We start from the raw sequence: 14,480 nt of genomic DNA, 5'->3' as shown, positions 1-14,480 counted from the left end.
TGGCAAATTAGCACAATGAGTGAGGTCAAGTAATTATTTTAGCATGATGAGTGAAGATCAAGTAATTATTATTAGGGATTTTAACTTTGAAGACATAGATTGGGGGAAGGAATGGTCAAAAGGTACAAAGGAAATGGAGTTTATACAGTTGTTAAGAGATAATTATCTGAGACAGCATGTAATGGAAGGGACAAGAGATTCTAGAGGGTTAGATCTAGTCATAATCGGAGAACATATCAATAAGAAATTTAGTTACAATTTCTCCAGTTGGGGAAAGCGATTATATGGTCTTGACCTGATAGATTGTAAGATGTGCTGAATATTATATTAAGAAAGGGTATATGTGGAATTACAAGGCTGGTGATCAATGTTCCCGCTAATTTTTTGCTGTGAGTGTGCACAGAAATTTGCGTGTGTGCAAAATTTACCTTCTTTGGAAAAGTATGTGTGTACCCATACGAGTCACCATACTGATCATTTAAGCAAAAAAGTTAAAATATTTTGGCGCATTCTTTACCTTCTGGTGTCAATGGGACGTGAGCCAGATCACCCCAACTCCCCACCGTGTTCCCACACACGGCAGTAGCCTCTCCAGTAAATAGTCGGAAATGACGATTCACAAGCCTTGGGTAGGACTCGATCCGGGGACTTCGCGCATTCGAGACCAACACGATACCGACTGTACTAGATAGGATTCTAATTGTGTGTATTATTATCATCGCCAAGTAAGTTGTGTGACTTAAATAGGCTGACGGTATGGACTGAGGTAAGTGGCTGTCAGTGTAAGGTGATGCACTTTGGGAGGATGATATCACATGCTTTAGTATATTAACGGAACTGAACTGCAAGAAGTTGACGAGACAAGAAACTTGGGAGTTATTGTGGACAGAGAATTTAAGTTTAAAGGGCATATTGCAAAGATTGCCAAAATATCACATCAAATTGCATGGTTGTTGAGGAACACACTAACAAGCAGGGACAGGGAAGTTCCACTCTATAAGGTATTAATAAGGCCACATTTGGACTATTGTGCACAGATCTTGTCGCCTGGATTTCTTGGTGTAGGGAAAGTGGTGGAGAGGATTGAGAGGTTAGTTACAAAGATTGTTGCAGGTCTGTGGGATGTTCCCCATGAGGAGAGATTGATGATCTGTGGGGTCCAAAAAACTAGCTGATAGACGTAGGAGAGGAGATATGATAGAAGCATTTAAATTGTTATAGGGATTTTACAGGATTGATACTGATGATATCTTTAAGACCAGTGCAGGAAGTGAGAGAACGAGGGCCATCCCTGGAGATTGTGTAAGTGTTAACAAGGGTGTTAGGACTAGATCTTTTACTTAGAGGGTTGTGAATGGGTGGATGCTTTGCCAGAGGTGGTTGTGAATGCTTCAACTGTGAATCAATTTAAGGAGAAGTATGACAGGTATTGTGTAAATAATGGTTAGTGTGTCAATGTCGGGTCTCCCGCGATTTTGACTCCATGGAGACATCGTTAAAATAATAATAATAATAATAATAATAATAATAATAATAATAATAATAATAATAATAATAATAATAATAATAATAATAAAAATCCTGCAGTTTCTTCTTAGTTTATCATCTAATTATCATCATTTCTGTTGTTCAATAATCTGTGGGAATTATTTTGCTTTTCTAAGATATATTGTACCTTATTTTTAAGCATTTCTAATATCACTGAAGTTCTACACTATACCCAATGCATAATGGGTAGAGTTCTCACAACCCAATAAAATTTGCACTGCAATATGTATATGTCAAATAAACTGACCGTTGCACAGGAAAAAATATATAAATAAATAATTCTCTAATGCTTTTTATGCTTAAAGGAAGTAGCAGAGTCCGGTTTATCCTTATTCAACTTTTGGAGACTGAGGCGCAGTCAAACTCTGCCCTTAGCCAGTCAGAGAACTGACCTATAATATCAAACGGATCCGTAGAAGGGAATATGGCAGACATCTGTCGCCAACTACTGTTTCCTAACGCAATATACTGTCGGAAATAGTGTGGGTTCTGCGGTCTATTTTGTTGAGTTTATGGGATGATAAAACATAGTTTCTGGTAAAAAAAAAAAAAATTCCCTGCGAATAATCGGCTATTTCTTGAAATGGTCAAAGAAAGGTTTAGCAAAGTTCCTCCGAGACTAGAAATGAACTTGGACCGATATTTTCTCTGGAGGTCAAACCTTTTCTCTCCGGGAAGCTCTGCATTTTAAAATCGACCATAGAACTGAATACCATTACAAACAACAAGAGGAGTAGTGATTTAGGTCCATGAGATGGCGGAAGTTTATTGTATATTTGCCCTTCAGAGTGCCTTGATTTATTGATAGCTTGTTCTCGGTAAAGTCTGAAGGATGGAGACTGAGTTCCTTTGTTTTTAAAAGTTACTAGAGTTAAAAGTTCTGCCTGTTCCCTTTGGGGTATAAAAGATCTTATTGATTTTTTTTTTTTTTTTTGCATTTTAAGCTATTCTTCGTAGTGTTCTTGAATTATTCTGCAGCTAATTCTGTGTTAGTTAAATTATATTTACATAACTGGATTCTAAAGAAAATTGATTTAAAAAAAAAAGTATGCTCATAATAGACTTTTTAAGTGAAGTGTAAAGCGTCCTAAAAAGTATTTCACAATCTCAATTACTGTGGTAGGGCGCTTTTCTCACAAAAATTCGAATTTATTTCTACAAAATAGTTAACAGACAAGAACTTATAGTTAACGACAATCTGAATAGATCTTATGCTCTTAGTTGATTTGACGTAATTCCAAACAACTGTTTGCCTCTGCTATTTTAAATCCAGTTGACGTTCATGGTGGCGCTCTGAAATGTGTTGGTAGCTGTCCAATTCTTATAGGTGGTTATGTAATCGGTGATGTTGGCATGTGTCTTTATACTCCGGGTTTCCGGAAACTTTTATTTTAACGTTTTTTCTCTTGGTATTTTTTACTAATGCTGCTGTAGTAGCCGATCAGAAATTTTTACACATTATATAAAATTGCTTTTTTCCGAATTTTTAGGTAGCTGTATTTCGATCTCCCGTAATGAGTTTTCGTTATTGGAGGCGACAATAATTTCCTTTTCGGACTGACCATAAGAACACACGCGGAATTAATATACACAATACACCGGCCTCATAGCTTGAGTTGTTTCGGCCATGAATCCAAAATCCATTCATCGAACTTTTTTCATCCATTTTTCGTCACCGCCTGTTCATTAGTCACTCTAAACCGCGTATTTTTATTCTATGTTATATGCATGTAATAAACACAACTTAGATAATGTTAGTTAACATCATGCAACTTGATTCTACTTACAGCTGTGCTTGTGGAGCTACAGTTCTTTCCTTATCAAGTTTACCGCATAGCAAGAGCAAATCCTAAAAATAAGGAACCGGTGGAATGTAGCAGAAAAATAGCCTAATATTTACAGGAAAATGAAACGTATAATGTGGAAAGTTGTACTGTTCAGTGCATTTTTTATGAATTTTGTTATTGTAATATTTATATGGTTGCATTTGGATAATCATTGTAATTGCGAATCCGGCGAAATTAATAAATCTCCATCAGTGGAGCATTTGAAAGAAAGCTTTATTCCGAGTGAGTTGCGTATGAACTCCGCTAATAATACACACTTATTGACTGGTGATTTGGCCAGAAAAATTTCAGATACTGTTACTATTGTAATTAGAGAGTTTGAGTTCTTTGAAAACGACTTGATAGAAACACTCCAGTCAGTGCTTAAAGTGCTACCTCAGATTCGTATATATATTATTGTAGATAAGACTCCATATCCACCATTAGACTTGTCAAAATATTTCACCAATAAAAAGGTTCACTGTATTTCTCTGCATCCTTCACTAACTGAAGCTATTAATGCAACTAGACCTAGTGAAATTATCACAACTCCATATATACTCTTTTTACCAGATTCTGTAAGAATAGCCGCAGTTTTTCAATTAACCGAAATAATGAAACATCATTCATTGCATCCAAATCGCATACTTGCTGTACCAGTTATTGGGGAAAAAACAAAGTGCACGAATCTTGATGTAAACATAAGACAGTGGACCATTCATTATTCTAATAGTTTATTCGATCATGAGTGTAGTGCTTTGCTTGGTAACCATTTACTGTTTCTGAGTAAAGAACAGTTGTTGAATTTTTCATATTTATTTATGCGTCCTTTCCCAGAAGCCTTATACATTCAAGCTGCTGTTAAAAAAATCAAGGTGAGAAACATGTTCCATGTAAAACATGTAAGTTGTTAACACGCTTTTCCTATTTATAAATGTTATTACAATGAATACTTTGATCTGAGATACAAAGCTTAGCAGCAGGTAATGCCATTTATTAAACTATTTCAATAAGCAGTTAAGTGTTTATTAAAAATAACATTTATCTGTACTGGATATTGTTATTTATTCAACTTGGTAGCTATCACGTGTTGATTATCTCCAGGAAACTTCACCAAATTCATTTTGTTAAAATAAACAAGTATCACTTAATCTTCATGAGATTGTTGAAATAACTAAAGGAAGTTTTCTGCATCCTTTATTATTTTTTTTTTTTTTTCAATAGGATAATAGAGGAGCAGTGATCCATTCTTTTGCAGATTTTTACTTTGTAAGTTGACAGAAGTAATTGCATTTTACTCTATATAGAATAATATCTTCAGTTTCCAGAAATTAATTTGTTAATTAGTTTCTTAGGCTTTACCAAGTGATATAACTACCATGCTGCATCTAAGTCCATCTTGGGTGTGTGTGTATGGTAGGGAGAATTTTGCAGACATATAGTGCAAATTTAGGAGACAAAACCTATGAAGGACCTATCTTGAGCTTTCATAGGTCTCCCACTGAAATCTTGCTGCACCACAGTTTCTCTCTCTTAGTAAGTTAACTGTAACTTTTCAGTAAATGAAGCTGTAGTTTCATTTACTGAAACTACAAACCAAAAAAAAAGTGATTTTGATCATTTATCACTTTAATTTAAAAACATATGCAAAAGTGTATTGTGGACAATAGTTAATGAATATGCATAAATTCTGATTTCATCAGAATTGGAAATATATAAGAAATTAAAAAATAAGATCGATGTCAATGAGGCAATAGGATTTGATGATATATCACCGTGTCTTGAGGGAATGTTCCAGGGAATTGGCATTAGCTTTAACATACCTGTTGAATAATCTTACAATAGCACAGTCCCCAAGGGAGTGGAAAGAAGGTAAAATTATTCCACTGCATAAAGGTAGTGATAAGGCTTTGACTAATATTATGTGAAATCTCCAGGGAGTCCAAAGACTCATCGAGGGAGAGTGAGCCAACAGCATTGAACTTGAGAGATCAGTGAGAACTAGGATACAGAAATGGGTTGATAACAGCAGTAGTATTCTTTGCGATTGTCAGCCTGAGTGCTAGCAGGATTCATTTAAATAGCTGTACAAGGAATTTGAACCGCAAAGCATTCAATGCACAATAAATGAATGTGAGATAGCGAAATTTATGACAGTTCCAAAGCAGATGACAGTGTTCTCCCCAGAAATTTTTACCAGCCGGGTGGAATGAAGCATTAGCTGGGCGTACAAAAATTTTGAATGAGTTAAGAAAGATCCTTTTTCATAACAAATTAAAATAATAATTTTATTAGAAATTACTTCAAACAAGAATAATATTTTATATAGTAATTATAACAAACAAGACTAGGATTTTTCTTATTTTCTCATTAAGTAATGAAAAACTTTGTAATGCTCACAGTTTAAAATTCTATACATTAATTTTCTCTTCTTCTTAGAAGCCCAGTTGTCAGCAGCTTTTTCGTAATTAAAATCTATTGGATGTGGTCCCTGCAATGAAATCAGCATCATATTATTTAGAGTGTTCTGACTGATGTGATTCATCACAGGTTTTTATCCTTTTTAATGCCGAGAAACCCTTTTCACATTCAGCTGTGCTCACAGGTATGGCCAGTCCAACAGCAGCTAGTTTTGCTAAATTTGGAAAAGACTCTTTGAGCTCAGATGCTGTTTCTAATTTCAGCAGTATTTGTCTTCGATCTAGATTTTTGTATGACTGTCCATTAATCATTTTTGATGCAACTGCCCATTCTAGTTTAGTACTTTCATAGTTCAAAACTGCAGGACTTCCATTTGTAGAATAATAATCCAAATAGAATCTCAGAAGCCTCACATTGATCATGACTTTCTGTCTTGAAAAGCAGGAAATGATTGGCATATCTGGAAACCTTCCTTCTAGGTGTTTAATAACTGTGCCTTTGTATTTATCATATATTGTAGTCTTAAACGTAATAACATTAGAATCTGAATAATCATTGTGAAGGTCTGACCATTCACCTGAAAGATGCTGATGAAGATTTTGAAAATTACTGCCAGGAGTGTCTTTCATTTCCATGATGGATAGTTTTCTGGCTTCTAAGACTGGCTCTATTTCAGTTAAGTCAACATCTTGCCTTTGCCATGATCTAGACGAGTTAGATAAATGCGGTAACACATCTGAAAGTATCATTAGTGAAGCTATGAAATTGTATGTTTTGATATACTTACTTAAACCTTCAGCTGTAATATCATTTTGTTCGGCAGCCTCTCTTTCTAATGTTGCTATAACACTCACCATGCATTCTCTTAGAGACTGTATTGCAGAATCATGAGAAGCCATCTAGTTCACTAGCCATTTTAAGTTTAATTTGAAGACTGTTCAGTATATTTTGGATTTAGGTTAAACCTGCCATCCTGACTGAGAAATTTGGAAGAAGAAAAACAATTGCCTTAAGATTTCATTAAACATGACTAAATAAGGCACTTCAGCAGCTGCTTGGGCACTAGTAAGAGTGAGTGAGTGGTTTACACAATGACAGTTGACCATGAGTTCATCTGTTTGAGCAGTTTTGCAACTCCCTTTTGCTTTCCAATCATGACAGATGCTCTATCAGATCCTAGGCCCACTAGATTACAAGTTTTTAAGCATAGACTGTGAAGGATTTCAATTACTTTGTTAGTTATAGTCTCAGCTTTGCCATCAATGATATTGCAAGTTGATACAAAACTAACCCTGACCTCTTTTCTAAGTTGACAAACATATTTAATGTACATAATCAGCTGTTTTAAAACTGAGATGTCTGTACTTTCATCACATAAAACACTGAAATTATCTGCAGAATGTATATTTTTTAGTATTTCAGATCTAATTTCTGATGCTATAATATCATTCAACTCTTGCATTATTCTTTCTGAGGTATAATGTGCATTTTTATCAACGTTAAGATGTTCCACGTAGGAACAGCCCATACCCTTGCAGTGCTCAAGCAATTTTTCAAATAATGTAGTATGTGTAACTCATTTTTCACTAACCAATACATAGATCTTAAAGCTCCCAGAAAAGCATCTCTCTGCAAGTTATTCAAAATTGAAATAGATTTTTCAATTTGCCCTATTCCAGTTTTTTTTAGTATACGTTTTTTAATTATATCTAAACAAGAATCAGTGTGTAACTTGCTTTATTCATGGTCAACCACGCTTTCTTTTTAAGTGTTGTGCATGGCATAGTTACTCAAGTCACTTCCTTGTTTGTGGGTCGTCTCTTTCTGTCTTTCATACATGTGGAACACATCATTCCACTATCTTTCACCACTAACCAATGGAATTTTTTAAACCACTCACTGTTAATACCCGATAAGTGGTGTTTAGACGCACGTTTTACATTTGAAAGAGATTCTGCAGAAATCGACGATTTTATTGTTGGTTTGGCATCTTTGTTACTATGCTTATCAGTTTCATCTTTCTTAAAATAACTTAAGAGTGTGGTTTTCTGACTTGACTTTTTACTCATGAAGTAATTTAATAAATACAAAATATCATTGTTATTAAATTAATCAGAACAAATCACTGAATTGTGCACTGACAGTAATACCTGAGACACATAACGCGTTATGTCGCAATTTTACTATTTATAAATATTAATTACTAGGAATGGGAATTGGTATCACTCGAGACTGACGTCATAGTCCTTGAGAGTTTCGAGAATTCCCTGAGATCACAACTATATTTGAAGCGCAGGCCTATTTTCTTTTATAAAATAAAATATTAAATACTTGACTCACGATCTTTGGACAAAAACCATTATTAAGAAAAATAAATGTACATTTTTAGCATCGATTTTTGTCTTCGATTCGAATTCACTTAATTTTCACAATTTATTTCTTTCAAGCATCAAAATTATGCCTCTTTCTTAAAAGATCTTCTTTGCAACGATACTGTTGTATTAGAGATCCCAATTTTTGTCTTCTTCCGCGTACAGTTTGGTGTGCATCAAAGTGAATATCCGAAGCTCTCGAGATTGGCTTGTAATGCAAGAAATTGAGCTGGTCTCGAGTATCGAGACTCTCCGGTTCGATTTCTCATCACTATTAATTTAAAAATGTCTTAAATTATTTTTCCATTCTTGCTCATTATTTAGCCATGTCAATTCACAACATTAATTAGGTGGGCAGTCAGTAAAACAAGCCTGGTTTGCCCATTCAAAAGATCCTGGGGAGAACATAGAGATGGCATGTTTTCATGGGTTTCTACTGACCACCTTTATATTATATGCCATTAATTACATCATATCTTTGTTTTAACATAATCATCTTGTATAACTGTATTGTACATTACAATAACACTGTAAAAAACATAATACTAAAAAAAAAAGATTGTAGCAATAATGCAAAAAAAAAAAAAAAAAAAAATCTTGTACCTAAGAGAGTGGAACTGATACAAACCCTGGTAGTGGACAGCAGCAACTACCAGTACTGGCTTGAGGCTGAAGACAATTGATGTTAGAAAGGCTCATAACCAGAAACTTGCAAGCCAGACCAATTTATAGGACTAAGGGTTGTAACACTGCGATGTGGAAAGCAAGGGGAAACTACCACATTAATATCCCTAGAAAAAGTAGCATGGAAACTAGAAACAATCAAAATGAGATCGGCAATGGAGCCTCCATGAGAGGAGTCATGCCTGGCAGGGGAAGAAATCGGGCTTCTCAGGTCGTAAACCAGCGAAACCCTGATACAGACAGAAAGAAGCAGAAAAATTATAAAAACATAGGAACATGGAATGTGAAAACCTATTGGAAATAGGAAAACTTGAAAACTTTAAAAAGGAAATGAAGAGGCTTAATATAAATATACAGACTACAGGATAATATTCTCAGGTAAAGAGAGAGGAAAAACAGGGGTAGCAATAATACTCAAGAAACACTTAGGCAAAAAAGTAACCACAACAATCAAACAGTGACAGAATTATGGCAATTAGTATCTAATCTGAACCAGTAAACCTGAACATTATAATAGTCTATATGCCTACAACTGGACACAAAGATGAAGAAATAGCTGAAATGTATGAGCAAATTGAACACATTCAAACAAAGAGAAACACAATAATAATGGGAGATTGGAACACAATTGTAGGAGAAGGAAAGGAGGATAATACTGTAGGAAAATTTGGTTTACGACAGGGAAATGACAGAGGACAACATCTAGTATAAACAGAAGGAATTAATAATCACAAACACAATATTCCAAACACATACAAAAGAAGAAGATATGCCTTCCAGGTGTATCTTCTTCTTTTGTGTGTTGGAAGGTGCTTGGAGACACAAATAGATACCAAATTGATTATATAATGGTTAAAGCATGATTTAAAAACCAAGTCAAATTTAGTAAAGCCTTCCCAGGAGCAGATGTTGATAGTGACCACAACCGTATATTAATGAAAACACAATTGAAATTCAAAAAACAATCAAAAAAACAACAGCACACAAAAATCAACATATTGAAACTAAAAAATGATGAAAACATCAAAAGACAATTTCCAGAAACCACCACAAAACTAACACAAGAAAATGTAAAGGAAAATACGACCAATAATGATAAGTGGAATCAAATAAAAGATAATATTCTAAAAGCTAGTAATAAAATACTGGGAAGAGAAAAGCAAAATATAAGAAAATCATGGTAACTGAAGAAATATTAGATTTAATGGAGGGAAGGAGGCTATACAAGAATACAGAAAAAGTAGAACACAAAGAAAAATACAAGAAATTAAAAAATCTGATAACAAGAAAATGTAAGCAAGCAAACGAAGTATACCTCCATGAGGAATGTAAGAAAACAGAACTGTTTAATAAAGAAAATCAAGAAACAGCTTATAACCAAATAACAAAAATCAGCAACAAACTGAAAAAGGTCACATATAGTAATACCTTAATAGATGAGAATAAACTAATTATTTATTCTGAAGAAATATTACAAGAATGGAAAAAATATCTTGAACACCTGTATCAAGAAGAAGAACAGGAAGAAAATGACACAGAAGTTGAAGACAATAGTGGATCATCAATAATAAAAGAAGAGTTTTAAAAAGCACTTAAAGACTTAAGCAAGAAGAAAAGCCCAGGAATCAATAACATCCTAAGTGAAGACCTTCAAAATCTGGATGAGGAAACAAAATATGACATATTTCAACTAATAGCTAAAATATATAAAAATGGAGATCTCCAGAAGACTTCACAAAATCCGTGATAATACCAGTCCCCAAGAAAGGAAAGCACTCCAATGTAACCAACACAGAACATAGTCCTAATTACACACATTAGCAAAATCCTGTTAAAAATAATACAAACCTGAATACAGTAAAACCCCGAAGTTACGCGGTAGGTGGGACCAACAAAAAGCGCTGAAGTCGAATTCGCGTAACTCAGGGTATAATTGGGACCAAAGGTTTACAAAAACATCTATATTTTTTAAGAAATATAATCGTAATTGTAGTTTTTCGTACAGAAAAAAAAAAGAAAGTTATTTTGATGTCGATGGTTTCCTAAAATCTAATAGATTCGTCTGACGGCATAATGTCTTTTTCTTGTCACGCAAAATTTCTTCATAGCAAGCTAATGATTTTTTTATTCCTTGCCTTGTGGCTACAATTCGTTCCTTGTTAGAATCTATGTCCTCAAAAATCTGTAAACCTTTCTTTTATGATTGTTCTTACTGTGGATTCCTGTAGATCGAACTTCTTTGCTAATTCACAAATTTTCATTCCACCTTCAAAATCCTTAATAATGTTGAGTTTTATTTCCAAAGTCAATGTTTTTCTTTTCTTGCTAGCTGTAGAAGAATTGGACTTGTTTCTTTTGGATGACATAAAAATTTTATCACATAAAAAATAATAATCAAGAACATAACATTAAACAATCGCAAGGTTTGTAGACTATAAAAATTGTGAATGAATGGAGACACGTGAAACACGTCAGTGCTTGTTCACAGCATGTGTGACACTGGGGAATGCGGCCGGCGCCTGAAAGATACGACTAGTGGTGAGGCGTGAAATGGGACGGGAATACATACATATAAGAAACTGCAAAAAAATCTGGATTCGCATAAGTCAGGGTATGACTGTATATGAAAGAATAGCTTCACAACTAGAGGAAGACCAATTTGGATTCAGGAAAGGGAACACGAGAAGCAATACTAAGCCTGAAAACTAGAATCAAAAACAGAATGGAGCTGAACCAAAAAAATATATATGTGCTTCATGGATTTAGAAAAAGCATTTGACAAAGTTAATTGGAAGATGATGTGGAATATTATGAAGAAAAGTCACATTGACCATAATGATAGAAGAGTGATCAAACATACATATATGTAAGACAAATGGGATACATAAGAACAAATAATAAGGAAGAAACTGCACATATTAGATGTGGAATAAGACAAGGGTGCATATTATCACCCTTGCTCTGCAACATATACAGTATATTGAAAATGCCATCAGAGAAGTTAAAGAAAAGACATGCAGCTGCATAAAGATTGGTGGAGAGGAGATATTTTGCCTTAGATTTGCAGATGATATTGCATTCATAGCAAACAGCAGAAGAAGATTAAAAAAGTTAATCAAAACAACAAATGAAATATTTAACAAATACCACGTGAAAATAAATGTTGAAAAAACCAAAATCCTACTGGCAAGCAATGGGAAAGAGATAAAATAAGTAAAGAATTACAAATACCTAGGGAGTACAATAAATGAGTTAGGAAGATCAAAAGAAGACATAAAGATAAGAATAGGCATAGCAAAAAACAATTCAATAAAATGGAAAAGGTATTAAAAGGAAACTTAAGTCTACGACTAAGGGAGAAACTTATGTATGGAGTATAGCACTTTATGGCAGCGAAACATGGACAATGGGAACAGGAGATATTAGAAAACTGGAGGCATTTGAAATGTGGTGTTGGAGACGAATGCAAAAGATAAAATGGACAGACAAAACATCTAATGAAGAAGTGCTTAAGGAAGTAAATGAACACTAATAAAGACATTAATAACAAGAAGAGACAGATGGATGGGACATATCTTACGACATGAAAGTCTGACGAGAAGAATAATGGAAGGCAAAATCAAAGGAAAAAGAGGAAGACCAAGGAAAAGATACTTTGTTCAAATAAAACAAAGCCCTGGACTAAAAACATACTACTAAATAAAGAGGAAAGCAAAGAGAAGAATGGAAGGAAATGCTGCTGAGCTACCAGTCATAAGACTGATGCAACAGAAGAAGAAGACACATTTGTTTATATACTGTAACAAGGTGATGAATGCATTGGACAGGGGAGATGCATGATGCAGTGGTATACTTAGATTTTGCAAAAGCTTTTGATAGATTGCCACACAGTAAGCTCTTAAATAAATTGAAACAGATGACTCTATAAGACAAGAGAGTTGCTGATAGTTGTCAGATAGGTATCAGCCAAGTTGTATATGAGGATGCAGTATCCTGAAAAAAGAAATAAGAGGAAAGTTACTAGTGGCGTACCATGGGGATCTGTTTTAGGGTCATTGTTGTTGAACTTGCATATTAATGATATTTGGACAGATTTAGCTAGAGATGTGCAACTGGTTGTAGATAATGCAAAACTGTGGAGAACAATAGGAGGTTGAGCAGATGTTGTGGCCTTATAGGACTTGAATAGATTGTATGAGTGAGCTGGTAAGTGGAAATGTCAGTTCAGTGTTGCAAAGTGTAAGGTTCTGAAATATGGTAAGCAACAATAGGATGCAAAGTATGCACTTGGTGGAGAAACTTCGAAGAAGATAGAGGAAGTGTGTCAGTGAAGAGCAGTTTCTTTGCATATAGAGTGGTTGCTGAGTAGAATACATTGTCTGATATTGTGGCAAATATGGACATGAGTGAGTTTAAGGTACAGTTTGATTACCTTTGTGAGTAATAGTCTGTACCTCCCTGATGAGTTTTTAATTCCATTGAGATCTGACAGTAATATTTCAAATTGGCCTGAGACATTCAATAACTCAATTAAATCACTTTTAAAATTGAAAGTGACATTTTTTTTTTGTTAATATAGTACTCCCACAGATACGAGACCCTTCGACACTTCTGCACATGTCAATAGAAGGAGAATCCATGCCAATAATAGGGTAATCAAACCTTATTGTGGGATGAGGTGTTTATTATTACACGTTGGAAAATTAACTTCTCTTTTATGATCATTGTAGTTTTTAAAGTGGTAACTATTTTGCTTGTATAACAGTTGGAAAATTTTACCTATAAAAGCACGTGATTTTGCAGGTTTGCGACCAATTTGTACATTCTTTATTTTTTTCTCCCCTTCAGCATGAATCGACTATTCTTGCCACAAAGCCAAGCGAAACTTAAGCAAGTGTGGGCATACTATAACAGCAGAATATTAACAGCGATCTCTCTCTTGCAGTTATGAAGATGATTGATTCAGTTTGGTTATATTAACTGTTCACCTCCTGTTTTTTTTTTTTTGACAATGCTTGTGTTACATTAAATAAATATAAGCTGCAAGGTTTTTATAATAAACTTTTCTTTCCCTGAACAGATAGTTTATCTGTTAAATTTTATTGTAATTATTATTATTATCCAAGACCCATGGAGTCAAAGACTCATCTAGGAGGTCCTTTTATCATACACACAGCTCATCATACCGTGCTTTAAACACACTCAAATTCTCTGCAGACGCCACACTCTCAGGCAAGGCATTCCAATCATTCACAACTCTGCATGAAAAAACCTGCTTCTCACTCCCCTACTCACACACCCTCTTTAAACAGTTTCCGCCGATGACCTCTGGTTCTCTCCTGATCTCCCATGTTTTCTGTAGAACCGCTCCAACATTGATCCTATAACAACCTCTTATTAACTTGTAAGTCTCTATCATATCTCCCATTTTCCTCCTGTCCACCAGACTCTGCAAATTGCATCTTCTCAATCTTTCCTCATGTTATTCAACATTCCAGAAGTTAGAAACTACCTTAGTCAGTCTCCTTTGGACCGTTTCTAACATCTCTTCATCCTTCCGAAAGCCCGGTGACCAAATCTAGGCACAATAGTCCATGTGTGGCCTAATCAAAGCCTTATACAATGGAAC

The 14,480-nt window shown here is 34.6% G+C and overlaps 1 protein-coding gene across 1 annotated transcript in view; it reads left to right on the top strand.

Annotated features, from left to right (window-relative positions):
- Positions 1 to 2,842: 2,842 nt before the first annotated feature.
- The window catches only part of LOC150099701 (ribitol 5-phosphate transferase FKRP), a 44,843-nt gene continuing 33,205 nt past the window's right edge, over positions 2,843 to 14,480 (top strand). Inside the window, exon 1 of the mRNA XM_090403538.1 lies at positions 2,843 to 4,249. Within this exon, the coding sequence (XP_090259664.1) occupies positions 3,455 to 4,249 (795 nt within the window). The 5' untranslated portion in view covers positions 2,843 to 3,454. The remainder of the gene's footprint in view (positions 4,250 to 14,480) is intronic.

This window comes from Typopeltis vanoorti, chromosome 14 (genome assembly GCF_054136105.1).
Source record: "Typopeltis vanoorti isolate ZY-2024b chromosome 14, IOZ_Tvanoo_1.0, whole genome shotgun sequence".
NCBI classification, from domain to species: domain Eukaryota; kingdom Metazoa; phylum Arthropoda; class Arachnida; order Uropygi; family Thelyphonidae; genus Typopeltis; species Typopeltis vanoorti.
This window is presented reverse-complemented; position numbering and strand designations above follow the sequence as displayed.